Raw genomic sequence first — 17,689 nt, 5'->3', positions numbered from 1 at the left:
TGACTGTTCCTAATTATTGGAGGGAATGCCGCAGCTCGCCTGACCTCAGAGTTTAAGAGCTGCAAGTCCTAATATCAAACCAAGCAGCTTCATTTAAAAGGCATCCTCATCTGCATCCATAAAAGTCACTCCCCGGAGCCCTTCCTTGCCCCAGCTTTGGGAATGCCTGCTGTCGAGGATTTATGACACACCCTGGATCTAATCTGCCACACTTTAACTGCTGCTGTTGCACATCTGGTCATAAAAGCAAGGGCCGGCCCAACACGGGACAAACACTTTTCTTTCCTAAGTGGCTGCAACACTGATCTCACAATGATAGCAGGGCTCGAGGGTAATCAGCCCAGCATCTGGGCAGTCATTAAGGCTCCCCAAGCTTTGCCAGGCTTTTCCTCCACACACGACTGCTATAAAGATGATTCTCAGAGAGCAAAAGCTCTGAAGAAAGAACCTGCCATCTGAACAGGTGGTAATCGGGCAAGGCAGGAGGATATCCAGGAAAGCACAGAATGGTTGAGGAGCTAACCTTCTTTTCACAAAAGTCCTAGCGACTTTCACAGGGACTTGTACGCTGCCTGCTGAGTCAAGCAGCTATCTTGACAGATGACTGCGCTGACATGATCTGATTCTTGGCCAGAGGTTAGGGTTGTCGTTTGGGCAAATGAAACATTAGGTGGTTTAATAGTACATTTTTTTAAGGCAGTGAAATTCTTTATTAGATCACTTGGGGGAAGGGGAGGGAGCAATAATCGAGACGCAAAGTAAACACAATGCTGTCGGTTCCAGGAGAGTTTACAACGCCCTGGACAGCCCGTCCTGTGCACAGAATTGGCATGTTTCAGATCGTTCAGAAACGCCAGCCAGACCAAGGTTCAACAAGTAGTTCAATCTCCCAGCACCGAACCCCGAGGGAAGAGACCCTTGAACGCAGCACAGAGCTGCCCTCTCCACCACCTCTCCACAGTTCCCAGCCTCTACCCCTCCCTCAGGGCCGTGCCCAGCACGAGGGCGCATTAAAATTATCTGCTGCGGGTTTTACGAGCAGCGATCGCTTTTTAAAACAACAACACAAGGTCCTTGTGTGGCTCGCGGGTAACCTAAAACTCCCCAAGCAGCGCTACCCCCCCCCGCCCGCCTGCCAACAACGCCAGCGCTCAGGGACCGCCAGGGCGCAGCGGGAGAGCACAGGGAAGCCCTACTGGAGCCGAGAGCGAGCTCTCTCAGACGCAGGAGGCACCTCTGAGGGTTTTGGAGCAAAATGCCGTGGGAGAGAGATTGGGAAAGAAAACCCACTCGTGACAGTTCGAGGGGTGCTGCTAGAAACGAAAGGGGGCAATGGGAGAAAAATTCATTGCAGTAATTTCGCCAAGAAGCCCACAGGGCACTGGGTAGTAGGTGGGGGACAGTAGGTTCTGGCACGTCCCTCTCCCCTCCCCCGCCGGGAGGGTGAGGAGCAAAGCAGCCGCTCTCTCCCAGCTCAGGTGGACGCGCGGCTGGGGGCGCAGAGGGCGCGCCCCTCTCTGGGGAATCCGCGGGCTCGCAGCTCTGGGCGCACTTACCCTGGGGCCGGTGGTGCGGTGGCCGGGAGCCAGGGACAGCTGCACCAACACGAGCAGCAAGTGGGGCGTGAGCAAACGGGCACAGCGCGCGGGCAGCATGGTGCCAGCCGGGCCGGGCAGCGGGCTGGGGTAGCGGGCTCCGCGGGGCGCACACGAGTGCCTGCCTGCCTTCTTTCCTTGCCTCTTGGGCTCTGGCGGCTTCAGGGAGCAGGCAGCGGTCCTGCGGCGGCTGCTGGCGGAGGCTGCGGTCAGAGGACACGGTCATGAACCGCCCAGAAGGAGAGCTGAAGCGCGAGCGTGTGCTCCGCGCGCGGCGCCTGCTGCGCTCCGCCGGACCGCTGCAGCAGCAGGTTGGACGCAGAGTCCGAGCCATGGGAATTCCCGTTATAAACCCCCTGGAGGGGCGGGGCGGAGCCCGGCGGCCCTGATTGACTCGCCAACAGGCCCGTAGCAGCCGACCCTCTGGCAGGTGAAAGCCAATGGGAGAGAGGAAAGAGTGGTGGTTCGTGGTCCACCCTCCCCCACCACCACCACCACTGAGGAGCTAACGCCGGTTGTTCCTCTGTAGTGGGTTCTCGGAGGCACAGGGATGAAGACTAAGTTTCTCTGGGCCCTTCTGTCCCAGGAAGCCTAAGAGAGCTCCTGCAGCCCTAATCTACTAGAATGTCCACCGGCTAGTAATAAATAATGCCTTGAGCCCTGGTGGTGCAGTGGTTAAAAGCGCGGCTGCTAACCAGAAGGTCTGCAGTTGGAATCCACCAGCTGCTCCTTGGTAATCCTAGGGGCAGTTCTACTCTGTCCTGTAGGGTCGCTGTGAGTCGGAATCGACTCGACGGCAACGGATTGCATCGGGTTTAAGCATGTTATAGCAAGACTACACGCGTTGTCACAACAGCCCCATGAAGCAGGCAGGGAAAAATGCTCCTAGCCCCACTTTTCAGGTGAAGATGCTGGGGAGCAGAGGCCCAAGAAGAACTGGGAAGTTGCTAGGCGACCCCTGCCCATGGCCAGCCTTGGGAGTAGGGAATGGGCATATCCACTTTCAACGAAGCTCCGTGGGGGTGACAGACCTGAAGTCCTACAGAGGCTGTCCCTGCGGGAGTCGCAAAGGGACAAGAGGAAGCAGGCGCTGGACGTAGGTACAAGGTAGTGCCCATCCGTGGCCCTGTGGTGGATCTGGAGCCAGATAGCCGTCAGGCTGTCTGTCCTTTACGGCCTGGGAGCAATGGGAGAGGTTGTCAGAGGGGTCCTAGCCCCTGATGAGGGAAGGAGGAAAAACATTAATGGGAAGGGTAGTCTGTGGGTGCAGGGACCCCAGAGATGGGTCAAAGGAAGGAGAGGAGATCTCCCCTGGGTGCCCTGACCTCTAGGAGAAAACAGCCCAGCAAAGGGTCCAGTCAGATGTTGGAGGGCTCTGCCCGGGGCTGTCTCCTCAGGATCACCTTGGAGCTGGTTCCAGCTGCTTCACCCAAGCAGCATGGTAGGCTGCCCCAACCAAGCAGCATGCTGGGCTGCCCTCAACCCAAGAGAGCATGGTTTATCTTCTTACGTAGTGCAGGAACTTTTGTGTTTACTTCCTTCAGGGCTAGTATGGGCCACTCACTTCAGGGGAAGGCTTCCTTTTCTCCAACCAGATTCTAAGCAACCCAGGGTTTAACTCCTCCTCCTGGCCTGGGCCTGAGAGCTCATTTGCAAAGGTTAGCTCTGCTCCCTTACCACTCCTCTACAGGATTAAACGTACAAGCTTCCCACCATACTCCTGCATTCAGACCTGCCCACTCCCCAGACCGCCCCCTCCAGCCTCCACACTGCAGCCGGTCATCCTCCGAAAAAGCAAACCTGCAGCACCACCTCTGCTTAGAATGCTTCAACTCTCCCCAGTGCCCTCTACCAGAAAGCCCACACTTCTCCCTGGAACGATAATAAAATACTCGTGGTTGTCCAAACAAAAATGAAGAGCCCCTTTAGGAGAATTGTCTGTCTTTTCCTCTACTGGGAAATCCTGCAGTGGTCAGGCGGGCTCCCTGGAGCTGGGCAGCATGGGTTCAAACCCTGGGTCTGCCACCTAGTGGTATAACCTTGAACAAGTGACTTTACCTGCCTGGAATCCAGCTTCCCCCTCTGTAAATGAGGACAAAAATAGTATCCACTCATGAGTTGTTGTCAGAATTAAAGGAGATAGGGTATATAAAGCCCTTAGAATGGTTAAGTAAGTAAGTTAGAAATATCACCATCTGGCATTTGAAAAGGGCAGGACAAATGCCTCGTCTCATTTTACCCTCAGAATGATCCTGTGAAGAAGATAGGTCAGACATCCCCACTTTACATGTGGCAGTTGAGTTGATTCCGACTCACGGTGACCCCAGGTGTTCCACAGTAGAACTGCTCCATAGGGTTTTCTTGGCTGTCATCTTTACTGAAGCTGATTGCCAAAGCTTTCTTCCAAGGCACTGGTAGGTGGGTTCGAATCGTCAGCCTTTCAGCTTGGGTTGAACTCAAACCTTTTGCACCACCCAGAGACCTATATATCCCTACTTTACAGGTAGGTAAGTGCATACTCCATGACATTGTGACTTGCCTGGCCACATTTGGCTGACAAATGGCAGAGCCAATATTCAAGCCTGGGTTTTCAGAGTCTAATTCTGCCTGTCATGTGATGGCTGCAATACCCAGCCTCAAATGCCGTCAGGTGAGCAGTTCCCGGTATGCTCATTGGGAACTTCAGTGGCCTACAAGGTAACTGAGATTTCTGAGCTTTGGGGGAAGAGGGTGAAACAGCAAGGGTCAGCTCTTCCTGGAAACAGCCCTTGTGATCTGGTACCCTGGGAATTTGCCCAGCTGGCCTTGTGACGCTCGTCCAGCACTGTGCCTAATGCAACATTTACACCAATTTCCATGTCCTGTCTAAGTGTCACCCACCACGGGCTCACCTGGACGAAAACATTACCTTCAGGCTCAGCAGCCTGACGGGTTTTTCCTGACTCTATCAACTGGCCACATACACCCCGTCAAGCTAGTCAACTTCTTTCTGTTGCTGAAAGTATTGAGAAATCTGTTGGAGTAAGTAAATATGCGAGATGGTCCCCCAGTAACTGGCAGGAGGAAGTGTCCAGGGAAAAAGCATTGCAATAGCCCATTCCATCCATAATACCAAAGGCTGCTTTCCAGCCAGAAAGCTTATTTCCAAGTGAACGCTGGTCCAAAAGTCTGCATTATTCTGGATTGCAACCAGGTAGCTTAGTTTAACTGCTTTCCAGTTACTTTGCTTGCTACTGTTTTCTTTCCCTCTGGTTGACACGCGGGGCCTGTCGTAACCGGGGCCATTATTCAAATGATGCATTTTCTTCTCTTGATTCCTCCCAAACCCAGAGAAGGTTAGACATTCCAGAGAACTCCTAGTCCCAAATAGCGTCTCTCTGCCCAGGCTCAGTCTTCCGATCCAAGCAAAAAAGTGAAATTGACAAGTTCCTTCTTTCCCTGGAGGCCAGACTTATGGTCCAAAAATAAATCTAGCTATGCTGGCATCTGGTCGGTCCAGTTTCAGCCATACTGCTTGTCCCATGGGACTCCTATTGCAAGGGGATATTTCAATAGAAGGAAAAATAATGCTTTATATCAAATTTTGAGGTCTGAGGGCCTCAAATATTTAGTACTCGCTAGGAACGCCAGTTCCAAATATATCTGTGTTTCTGTAAAACCCAGGAGAGTCTCGCCTTGTCTTGTATTCAGAACAGAATCTTTCTGTTCATTTTAACAAGCACTTTGAGTGCCTTCCTTTCTGTGTCCAGCACAATACTCACTATTATGAGGGTTGTTTAGAGTGCACACACTTTGTCCTCTGAGAGATTACAATCTAATTGAAGACATGGAGCAGACAAACACCTGGAGACCACATCTACAGTATGTTTGAGGGACTCAGACAGCAGGGGCTCACTATAGATCTAATGGGCAGGGAAGATTTCATAAAGGAGGTAGACCTTGAATGGGGCTTTGGAGCAACATGCTTTTATAACATAAATATACCCCAATTTATGTTTGCTTCGCAGTGGTTAAGAGCTCAGCTGAGGTTGGCAGTTCGAATCCACCAGCCACTCCTTGGAAACCCTATTGCACAGTTCTACTCTGTCCTATACAGTTGCTGTACTTGCAACAACACCAACCAGCAGAGAAACGTGAGTTGTATCTAAGGTCCAGAACTCTTTTCAAATACACTACTGAGCCCAGGACACCGAGAATCCTGGTTCTGCTTCTGGATTTATAACTACCTTGCTGTAACACTTAGCATTAGTCTGACATAGGTCCCATTATACAGATAAGGAACTGAGGCTTACCCACAGAAGTTAACCTTACCAAGATCAGTCTGGAAATTGTAAATATATGTGAAAAAAAAAAAAAAAAAAAGTACAGTGACAAACAATTTAGAAGATTATTCCTCTCTTCTGTACACAAACTTCACTGAAAGTCCAGGGGAGCTCCACAATTGTCAGGAACCAGGCTTTTTTTATTATCACTCTGACATTCTTAATAAGCAGCTTTCACCTCACGGTCCAAGAAGGCTGCTCAGGCTCTAGCCATCACATCTGTTTGCCAGTCAACAGGTACGAAGAAGAGGGAAAGAAGAGTATGCTTCCTTTCTTTAAAGACATCTCCAAAAAGTCACATTCCATTTTAGCTGGGTGGCTAAAACTTAGTCATATGACACTATCTAGCTGCAAAGAAAGCTGAAAAAAAACGTAGTCTTAAGTCTAGGAGGCCACATGTGCCCAGAGTTTATATTGCCAAGGGAGAATAAAATACTGGGAGACAACTAGAAGTAGAGGCTATCATCATTACCATGCCTTGAGTTGCCAAACAAAAGAACCATGGACAATGCAATGGCATCCAAATGTTCAGTGGTAGCTTCCTCTACCTCTCCAAGTCCAGCTCCTTTGTGCTGACAAATAGTAATGTCCTAAGGGCCCAACACCCCGACTTTTGATGCCACAATAATTTACTTCTATTATTTCTCTCTCTTAGGCACCTTCACGTGGGAGGAACTGAGAACATACTGGGATGAAGCTCAAGCCATTTGGCGCCAAAGGCAACAAGAAAGAACCCCCTAAAGAGACCAGTGGCCAATAATCACTGCGAATAATGCACATCCTTGTGAAAATATTCTTAGCAATCCAGCTGTATTCTTCTATTTCTATTTCTTTCCTTCCTTATTCCACCTATAATGGAATCTCTGGTTACTTCTCTGTAACCTGGTTTCAAAAGTAATAAAGTAATAATAATAATAGTCAACTAGTATCACAGTGGTTAAAGCACTCAGCTGCTAACTGAAAGGTGGATGGTTCAAACCCACCAGCAGCTCCAAGGGAGAAAGATATAGCAAGGCAATCTGCTTCTGTAAAGATTTAAACCAAAAAAAAAAAAAACAACCAAGCCTGCTGCTGTCAAGTCGATTCCAACTTATGGCGACCCTATAGGACAGAGTAGAACTGCCCCATAGGGTTTCCAAGGCTGTAATCTTTACAGAAGTAGATCACCATATCTTTATCCCATGGAGCTGCTGGTGGGTTCGAACCCTTAACCTTTTGGTTAGCAGCTGAGCACTTAACCACTGCCCACCAGGGCTCTCTTGGAAACCCTGTGAGGCAGTTCTACTCTGTCCTATAGGGTTGCTATGAGTTGGAATCAACTGGATGGCAATGGGTTTGGTATAGTAAGTGTTAGCAAACACCAAACACAATGACCTTAATACACACTCTCACATTTACTTTATTTATTAAAGCTAGTAGTAGTAGTAGCATCAGACCTCGTCTAACTTCAGGAAGGGGAATGAAAATCACTATTATCAGCGCAAAGCTGATTCCTCTGAGTTGGAGGTCAAACATACCTTCACTTTCCAACCTATTTAACCAATTCAGACACCAGCCATCCTCCCCATGGCACTCTCTACTTCTCTGCTGGGTTCAATAATTCATCGCAATGGCCACACAGAACTCACAGACTATACTCAAAATTATGTGATTTATTAGGGAAGTAACAGGCTACAACTCAGGATCAGGATCAACTTAGAAGTAACAGAAACAACTCAGGAGGCAGTTCATCAGTCAGGACAGCTTCCAATCAGGATAGCTCTCAGCTCCTTCTTGGTCATGCTAGCCGGTAGGCCATACTTGGGCCTCTGCTATCAGACCACACTCAGCCTGGACTCTGCCACTGGCCCCCGCTTGTGCATGGGCTCTGTCTCTGAGCCCTGCTAGGGCAGGTATTATGGCTCTTTTGGCTCTGCCATCAAGTGCTCAGAGGTACCCCTACTCTGGCAGCAAGACCCTGCCCGAAGGCACTCAGCTATCTAGTTCCATGGGTTGGTGAGCCCACTACAGCCACCTCGCTCCATAGGCCAGGAAGTCCACCACAGCCGTATAGCACCAGTCTCCTGGTTCTCTTGCCATCTCATGCCATCTTGCACTGTCTCGTGCCATCTCCAGTGTTAGAGCTTTCTCTGGCTCTTGGGTCTAGGAGGTTCTCAGCCCAGGGACCCTGGGTCCGAAGGATGCACTCTTCTCTTAGCTCTTCTTCTTAATAGCTTGCACAGTAATTGACCAATCCATGCAAGAATTTTACATACTTATTTGCATAGTAAACTGTCCAATCCCTTTGCAAGATTGTGGCCTAGCAAATCATCTTGGCAGAACAACAAACCGAGTGCCAGAAAGGCCATATGTAAAGAGAAACCCATTGCCCTGCACCTATGATGTAGGTATCATTATTTTCCCCATTTCACCAACAAAGAAACTGAGACTTAGGCAGGTTAAATACTCACATAGCCAAAAAGAAGTAGTAGAATTGGCACTTGAACCATATCTGCCTTAGGCTTATGGGCTTATGAGCCAATCTATGGGGTCAGTGGCATTGTTCCCATTTTGTAAATAAATGAGGCTTAACTACAGATATTAACCTTAACAAGAACAGTCCTTAAATTTTGCATGTGCATCCAAATTGTTGACATTCTCTTAAATCTATCATCCCTAACACTCAGAAGCATGCTATATATGTGCATTAATAAAGGTTAACTCCTATTTACCATGTGCTATAGATTGAATTGTGTCTCCCAGAAAAGACAGGTTGAAGTTCTAACCCCTGCACTGGGGAATGTGACCTTGTTTGGGAAAATAGAGTTTTCCTTCACAGATGTTATCTGTTAAGTAAATGAAGTCATACAGGAGAAGGGTGGGTCCTAATCCCAGACCCTTCTGAGTGGCATTTTATAAAAGAGATGGACAGAAATGGAAACAGAGACACACAAGGGGGAAGACGGACACCATGTGACAACAGAAGCAAATGCGTCTGCAAGCAACAAAGAACACCAAAGACTGCTGGCAGCCACCAGAAACTAGGAGAGTGGCATTGTACATTTTCTTTCTCAAAAGCTTTAGAAAGAATCAACATGACCAAATCCTGATTTGGACTTCTAGCCTCCAGAACTGTGAGAAAATAAAATTTCTGTTCTTTAAAGCCATCCACTTTGTGGTAATTTGTTATGATGGCCCTAGGAAAGTAAGAACCATTTGTACAAATTTTCCCCACTCCCCTGCTTTATCTTTTCATTTGTCTGCTTTATTGGCCTGTATTGTTTACACATAGGCAAGGGGCCTTTCCCATGTCTTAGCCCATAACCAGTTTCATGCTTGGAGGCTCCAGAGAAAGCATTATTACAAGGACCTCGTTCAGACTGGGATTAAAGACTCCATTGCTATTGTGAACAAAGAGAAGGTGACTGACCTCAAGGAGTTTACAGTCTAGCAGGAAGACACACATTAAGCAACCAATTATCAATAATTAATTCACTACTTAAAAGTGATCACAATACTTCAAAGATGTACAGGGTGTTCTGGGAGCATATTAAAAGGGTGACAAACTTAGTCGGGAGGGTCAATGACGACTTTCCTGAGGAAGTAATGATTAAGTTGAAAGTTGAAAGATAGGTGGATATTAGCTGGACAAAGCATGGGAGGAAGAGAATTCTGGGCATAGAAAACAGCATGTGCAAACGCACTGAGGTGGGAGAGAACTACATTGTGACTAACTGTATCACTCTTATCCCCCTAAACTTCAGTAGCCCAGGAAAAATAGTTATCATCATCTGGGTCCAATGAACATATTTTATGTTTTTATATTTTTAAGTCATTTTATAAATAATTTACAGAAGTAAGAACAAAAGAATAGTGTATTAGTTATCTCTTGCTATGTAACAAATCACTCCCAAAACTTAGCAGCTTAAAATAACAAACATTTATTATGTCACAGTTTCTGTAAGTCAGGAATCTGGGAGTGACTAAACTGGGTGACTCTGGTAAGGGCCTCTCATGAGATTGCAGTTAGGGCCAGCTTCATAGGCATGCAACCTGTGCAATCAGGAAAGCCCTCATGCTTGATTTAATGCTCTGCCATTGTCCTCTTGGGAGCCCCTGAGTGGTGCAAACAGTTGATGCTCTCGGCTGCTAACTGAAAGTTTGGAGGTTTGAGTCTACACAAAGTCACCTCAGCAGAAAGCCCTGATGATCTACTTTTAAAAAATCGGCCATTAAAAACCCTATGGACAACTTAACAACAAAAAGACAAATAACCCAATCATAATATGGGCAAAGGACTTATATAGACATTTCACCAAAGAGGACATTCAGATGGTAACCAAACACATGAAAAGATGCTCAGCGTCATTAGCCATCAGAGAGATGCAAATCAAAACCACAATGAAATACTATTTCACTCCCACTAGGATGACTAAGATTAAAAAAAAAAACAGAAAACAATAAACATCGGCAAAGATGTCAGAGGAAATTAGAGCTTTACCCACTGCTGGTGGGAATGCAAAATGGTACAGCTGTTGTGGAAAACAGTGTGGTGGTTCCTCAGAAAACTAAAAATAGAACTACGATATGACACAGTGATTCCACTCCTAGGTGTATGCCCAAAAGACTTGAAAGCAAAGACTCAAACAGAGACTTGTACACCAATGTTCATTGCAGCACTGTTCAAAATAGCCGAAAGGTGGAAACAATCTAAATGCCCATCAACAGATGAATGGATAAACAAAATGTGATACATACATACAAAGAAATACTACTCAGTCAGTAGGAGAAAGGAAATCTTGATACATACTACAATGTGGAGGGAGCTGGAAGACATCATGCTAAGTGAGATAAGTCAATTACTAAAGGACAAATACTGAATGACCTCACATAAAAAAGACAAGAAAAGACAAATGTATAGAGAAGGAAGTTTATTAGTGGTTACCAGGGGTGGGAGGGAGGGGTAAAGGGGGGTTAACGGTGATGGAAAAATCACATGGATTAAGGGTAGGATTGCAGAGCCGATTATCGTAACTGCTGTCAATAAATTGTACACTGGTAAAAAGTTGAGTTGGCAGAAGTTGTGTGAGAGAGATATTTACAACAACAAGAAAAAAGAGTAGCTGCTGAGGTTAATTATGTACAACCAAAAACCTCATGGGATTTGGTTTCTTGGTTTGGAAGTTTAGGGTCATGGTTTCATGGGACATCCCAGTTAATTGGCCTAATAATATATTTAGTGCTTCTGTTCTACCTCCTAGTTCATTGCATAGTGCCTGGGGTCTTAAAAGCTTGCAAGCTGCTATCCAAGTCACAACAATTGGTCTCTATTTGCCTGGAACAACAGAGGAAGAAGAAGAGTCAGGAATAGGAGGAGGAAGTGGAATGTGTGGCTAATTGCCTCCATGAACAACTGCCTCCTTGCCATGAGACCAGAAGAACTGGATGGTGCCCAGCTACCATTACTGAACATATTCATCAAAGATTCTGTAGCAGAATCCTGATCAAAAGGGGGGAAATGCTGAACAGAATTCAAATTATCATGGACTCCAGACTTCCTGGAGCCATGAAGGTTGGATGAACCCCTGAAACTATTGCCCTTAAATAGTCTTTAAACATTAAACCAAAATTATCCCCTGAAGTCTTCTTAAAACTAAACAGTAGTTTAGTTTAACTAGTAAAGAATGTCTGCCTTGAGCATTGTACTCTTTTAAAGATCTATCTATATAGGATCAAATTGACAATAGCAACTTGAAAGATTAGACAGGAACCATAGGGGGCAGTGACTTTATGTTAATGGGGTAGGAACAACTCAGAAAAGGAGGGTGAGAATGGTTGCACAACTCAAAGAATGTAATCAATGTTACTGAATTGTACATGAAGAAACTGTTGAATTGGTGTATGTTCTGCTGTGTATAATCTCAACAACAAAAATAAATAAAATTTTTTTTAAAAAAGAAAACCCTATGGAATGAAGTTCTATTCTGTCACACACGGGGTCATCATGAGTCAGAACCGACTCGACGGCAAAATACTCACACAAGTGTCCAAGCAGGCATGAGTAAAAATGTTCAGAATAGCATGGACTGTAATATTGAAATATTGAAAAATTGGTAACTGCCTAAATGCCCATCTATAAGAATTGGATGTAGGGGGCACTGAGTTTCTGTTAATGGTAAAATTTGGAAATATATAGAGGTGATAGTTGTATAATATGATAAGTCTAATTAATGTCTTTGAATTGTACGTGTAAAAAAATGTTAACATGGCAAATGTTTTGTTTATGTGTATATATATAACATATATTATTGTAAATATATATATCTTTACCTAATAAAAACTAAAAAAAAAAAGGGAAGTTCTGAGAAAACAGTAAGTACATACAACATAGCAACAAGAGCTAGGGAAGCCCTAGAGTATTTGAAGATCCTGAGTTTTATTTCTCTGCAGTAGGGTCTTAAAGTTGCCACATATGAACAAGCAACAAAGGAAAATGAGTCTCTCAGAAACTGTAGTTAGTTCAGAAGTCAAATCATTCAAGACTGAAAAAATCAGATGGAAGTAATAAGAATAATTATGATAATGTTAATGATAATATCAAATATTTTAACACTGTGTTAAGCATTGTTCTATGCATTTTTAATTAATATACTTTATTTTTTAGAGCAAGTTTAGGTTTACAGAAAAATTGAGCAGAAAGTACAGAGAACTTCCATGTAACTTCTTTACCCACCACACAATTTCCCTTATTATAAACATCTTGCATTAGTATGGTACATTTGTCATAATTCATGAAAGAATATTGATGTATTATTATAAACTGAAGTCTATAGTTTACATTAGGGCTCTCTCTTTGGGTCGTACAGTTCTATGGTTTTCAGCACCATTACAGTATCATACAAAATAGTTTCACTGACCTAAAAGTCCCCCGTGCTCCACCTATTCATCCTTCCCTCCCTCCCCCAATCCTGGAAACTACTGATTTGTTTCATTGTTGCTATAGTTTTGCCTTTTCTAGAATGTCATATAGTTGGAATCACACAGCATGTAGCCTTTTCAGACTGACTTCTTTCACTTAGCAATACCCATTTAGAGTTCTTCCATGTCTTTTCATAGTTCCGTATCTCATTTCTTTTTATCACTCAATAATATCCCATCGTATGGATGTACCACAGTTTGTTTAGCATTAACCTACTGAAGGACATCTTGATTGCTTCCAAGTTTTGGCAAATATGAATAAAGCTGCCTCAAACATAAAGAAAAAAAGAAAAGAAAACCCTATGGAACCCAGTTCTACTCTGACACACATAGGGTCACATGAATCAGAAGTAACTCTATGGCAACTATTTTGGGAGAGTTTTGTCGTGGTCTTGAAATCCTTAAAAAAATTTTGAACAAAGGGCTTTACATTTTAATATTTCACTGGGCCCTACAGCTAGTCCTGGCTGTAGTCAAGCTATCAGCCAGCGCTACAATCATGTGGAGTTGAAGGATCCACTTCCAAGCTCACTCACTTGGTGGTTGGTAGGCCTCGGGTCCTCAATGGCTGTTGGCCAGTATCTCCATTCCTCTCTGCATGGGTCCTCACAACACGGTAGCAGCTTACATCAATAGTAAGTGATCAGAGAGACCAAGATGGAAGCCGTGGTCTTTTACAACTTAATCTCATGTGTGACATACCATCACTTCTGCCATAATCTATTGATCACGAAGACCAAACCCAGTACAACGTTGGAGGGGACTATACAAAGGCATGAATACCAGAAGGTTGGGATCGTTAGAGGCCATTTTAGAGGCTGACTACCACTAAAAAAAAAAAAAAACCCGCTGCTGTCGAGTCCATTCCAACTCATAGCGACTCTGACTACCACACATAGTGAAAAACAACTTCATTAGAAATGTTAATAAGAATGTGTGGGGGACATAAAACTTGATTTGGCCCCTTATCTCTGTTTCTGAAAATAGCCCTTGGAATTCCTGAGCAGTCAAGGTACCCTCTGTTTTCTAAAACAGCCAGGCAACACTTAAACATACACAAATAAGTTGGGAATCTCCAATCCCACCCTGACAACAGAGCTTAGAAAGGGAGGGGGCATGATAGAGTCAGTCGTGCGTATTCATTAAGTCATGCATATGCATTAGGCCCCAATGACTAAGGGACCCTGAACCTTGGAGCTTCCTCATTTTGGGCTTCTGGAAGTGGTGAGAACATCCATGCGTGGTTGAGCGAGGCACATCCCTGGGGACAGTGGAAGTCTCATTGCTGTGAATTCTCCCAGACTTTGCCTGATGTGTTTCTTCACTTGTATCCTTTCTGGTTATAATAAATGGGTAACTGTAAGAGTTTAAAAAAAAAAACCAAACCCCTTGCCGTCGAATCAATTCCAACTCATAGCAAGCCTATAGGACAGAGCAGAATGGTCCCATACGGTTTCCAAGGAGAGAACGGTGGATTCGAACTGCTGAATTTTTGGTTAGCAACCAAGCTCTTAACCACTGTTCCGCCGGGGCTCCATAGGTAATAAAACAAAACAAAACAAATCTGTTGCCGTCGAGTCGATTTCAACTCGTAGTGACCCTATAGGACAGAGTAGAACTACCCCATAGGGTTTCCAAAGAGCAACTGGTGGTTTCAAACTGCCGACCTTTTGGCTAGCAGCCAAGCTCTTAACCACTTCACCACCAGGGCCCCATAGTTAATAGTCTCTGAATTTTGTGAGCCGTTCTAGAGAACTAACGAACCCACAAGCGGCAATGGGACTCTGGCTTAGCTCAGGGTGGCTAATTCAGAGAATTAGCAGTCGATTTGTGAAGACCCCAGCTCTGGGTGACTCGCGGTCAGGGAAATGCACTCTAGGCAGTCGATGAAGAAGGGAAGAGTCCTGCTTTGTGACCTAGCCCCAGAGGAGCTAGAGAGAGGAGCTGGCTGGTCTGAAGTGTAGGGAGTTGTGCAGACTCCTGAGCCTACAGCCAGCCCTGGGTGACTAGGGATGTTTTGACCTGGCTCAAAGGGGCCAGGGAAGAAGTCTGACCTAACTCTGGGTGGTTAGGGTGAGACAGAGGGAGTGCCAAGGAAGTGGCTGGCAACAAGGAAGCAATAAATGTGGGGTTTGCCCACTGTCTTAGTCATCTAGTGCTGCTGTAACAGAAATACCACAAGTGGATGGCTTTAACAAAGAGAAACTTATTCTCTCACAGTTTAGAGGCTACAAGTCCAAATTCAGGGCATCAGCTCCAGGGGAAGGCTTTCTCTATCTGTCGGCTCTGAAGGAAGATCCTTCTCATCAATCTTCCCCTGGAATAGGAGCTCTCTGCTCAGGAACCCTGGGTCCAAACAACATGTTCTGCTCCCGGCACTGCTTTCTTGGTGATATGAGGTCCCCATGTCTCCCTTTTCACTTCTCTTTTATATCTCAAAAGAGATTGGCCTAAGACACTATCTAACCTTATAGACCTCATCAATGTAACTGCCACTAATCCATCTCATCACATCATAGTGACAGGATTTACAACACACAGGGAAATCACATCAGATGACAAAATGGTAGACAATCATACAATACTCGGAATGATGGCCTAACCAAGTCGACAGATATTTTGGGGGGGACACAATTCAATCCATGACACTCACCTTGCCCCTTTAGTAGTGCAATTAGCTGCACAAATGTAAATACAATAAACTCAAATGTTTACTCCATATTTTCCTAGTTTTAAAGGTAATTTACCTGATGGACAACACCCTTTGACTAAAACCATCTGCTCATCATCTGTCATGAACCTGGAATATATTCATATTGTAAATACTGATTCCAGATTTCAAATGTATCTCTAACTTGTCCTAGCTTATCATTCCCTATGGTTCTTCCGTTTGCACTTGCATCATCAAAACATAACACTTTTAAAAACTTCAGTGGTTCATAATTTTGTTGAAGCAAGAATGGCTGTCTTCTTTGGTCCATAATTGAAACACATTTTCATTTAAGATTTAAAAACACAATTTAAAATCTTCAGTTAATATTTTCATTTCTACATCATCTATTTCCTCTCCATATACTCATCTGCCTTAAGCATTTGTCCATTTACAAAAATCATTTCATGTAAATTTTGGTGCAAAAATCTAGAAAATGAAAGAATACTGTCATGTCCTTTTAGCAAAATAGGAAGGTCCAGGTTCTGGTTGCAAAAGATTATATAATGAAGTCCATCTTGCTGACTGACTTAATGGATGAAAATACCATATTTCCTTTTTGGCCTTAAAAATATATTCTTAATTCATTGATTCCTGAGTCTAGGGAAAATAATCTAGCATATTGTCATCTGAAGACTCACAGGCTAAGGTTTGTCTTACACAATCAATTTTGTCATCATTATTTGTCCCAGCTGTAGAGTGCCACTGTCTCTGGGGAAGGGTATCACAAGGCCTTTTGTGTAGTAAGCAGCTTTTTAAAACTGCCCAGCTCCTTTCCAGGAACTTGGTTATTGAGGAGGAAGAGGGACTATGGTTGCATCTGGTGGTGGCAGGGCTAGGGGACGTTCTGACTTGAAGCCTTCATGGAGCTGCTTGCCTCCTGGTAATGGTGTGAACTGGAACAGATTGTGGAGAGCTGTAACATTGGGGCTCAGATGTAAGGGAGGCCTTCTTGATTGTGTGTGGATGAGATAGGAGAAGGGCATTGTTCCTTGAGGAAGCAATCCCATACCTGCAGAAGAAACAAGATGAGAAGATTCTGTCTGACCCCAAGCTCTGCTTTCCACCTCAGAGGATTATTTCACCAGCTCAGCTGATGTGTCCCCTCACTTTGGCTGCCAAAAAGACTCAGCCACTGCCTCATCTGTGAGCCACCTGGTGCTCTGCAATTCAAACCATGGGCAGGGAGCTGACCTTCCCCACCTCCCAAGGTGGCATTCCAGGACTTGATGTTGAGGTCACCACCTTCACTAAGGATGATATTAACCACCCTGGCAGCCGCATGGGCCTAATGAGATCAGGACATTGTTTACAGCCTCACTTCAGACACAGCTGGTCACTAACTGCCATGTAGAAGCATGAGGCAGATAGGACCCTCTCCCACAGGAGGCCACAAGCACGAAGGGATCCCTGGATGTATAATGGGGGAGGGTCGAACCATCAGAAGGAGAGACCTGACCTGGAGTCTTCCATCTATTTTCAGCAGGTGAGGGCTTGTGCATCACAAACTCAAACATGTCATCCATATTCCAGACTATACCAAGACCCCGTGACCTCACAAGGCACTCACGCTATGCTTGCACAGGGTTCAGTATGTGTAGCTCCTTCTCCTGCACTCATTTCCCCTCTGACTCCCTCCCCATGTTTCTCCTTTAACTCTAGTCAATCCCTGTGTCACGGGGTTTGTTTGCTGTCACAGCCTCAGTGATGACTTGTGCTTTGATGATTCTCAAACTGATGCCTTCAGCCGTATGCCTCACCTACTCTTCAATACTATTACTATGTTTGTATGTCCCTCCTTTGTTTCAAACTGCACATAAACAGACCTCATGATCTCCTTCTCATCACCCCCAAAGTCTCACTTCATTCTACACCCCAGCCACTACCCACAGCGCCTCCGGACACCTGGTCTTCCAGGTTCAAGGCCCCTTCCACTCCACCCTACCTCTTCTAAATCCTGCCACTTTCCCTTGGATGTGCAGTGACCATTTCTGTGGTCCCCCACTCTGCCAGGGGGTTTCCCCAAGTTCCAACAGGTTTCCTGAGAAAAGGGCTTCATATACTATCTCCACCATGTCATTCTCCTGTTCAAGGATCTCTAGTTA

General features: G+C 45.2%; 1 protein-coding gene across 1 annotated transcript in view; it reads right to left on the bottom strand.

The window, feature by feature from the left end:
* Positions 1-1,655, bottom strand: part of SMOC1 (SPARC related modular calcium binding 1) — a 163,274-nt gene extending 161,619 nt beyond the window's left edge. Inside the window, exon 1 of the mRNA XM_012560034.1 lies at positions 1,557-1,655. Within this exon, the coding sequence (XP_012415488.1) occupies positions 1,557-1,655 (99 nt within the window). The remainder of the gene's footprint in view (positions 1-1,556) is intronic.
* Positions 1,656-17,689: the final 16,034 nt, after the last annotated feature.

Source organism: Trichechus manatus, unplaced genomic scaffold, assembly GCF_000243295.1.
Source record: "Trichechus manatus latirostris isolate Lorelei unplaced genomic scaffold, TriManLat1.0 scaffold00010, whole genome shotgun sequence".
Taxonomy (NCBI): Eukaryota; Metazoa; Chordata; class Mammalia; order Sirenia; family Trichechidae; genus Trichechus; species Trichechus manatus.
The sequence above is the reverse complement of the archived record's forward strand: the minus strand, read 5'-3'. Positions and strand labels throughout refer to the sequence as shown.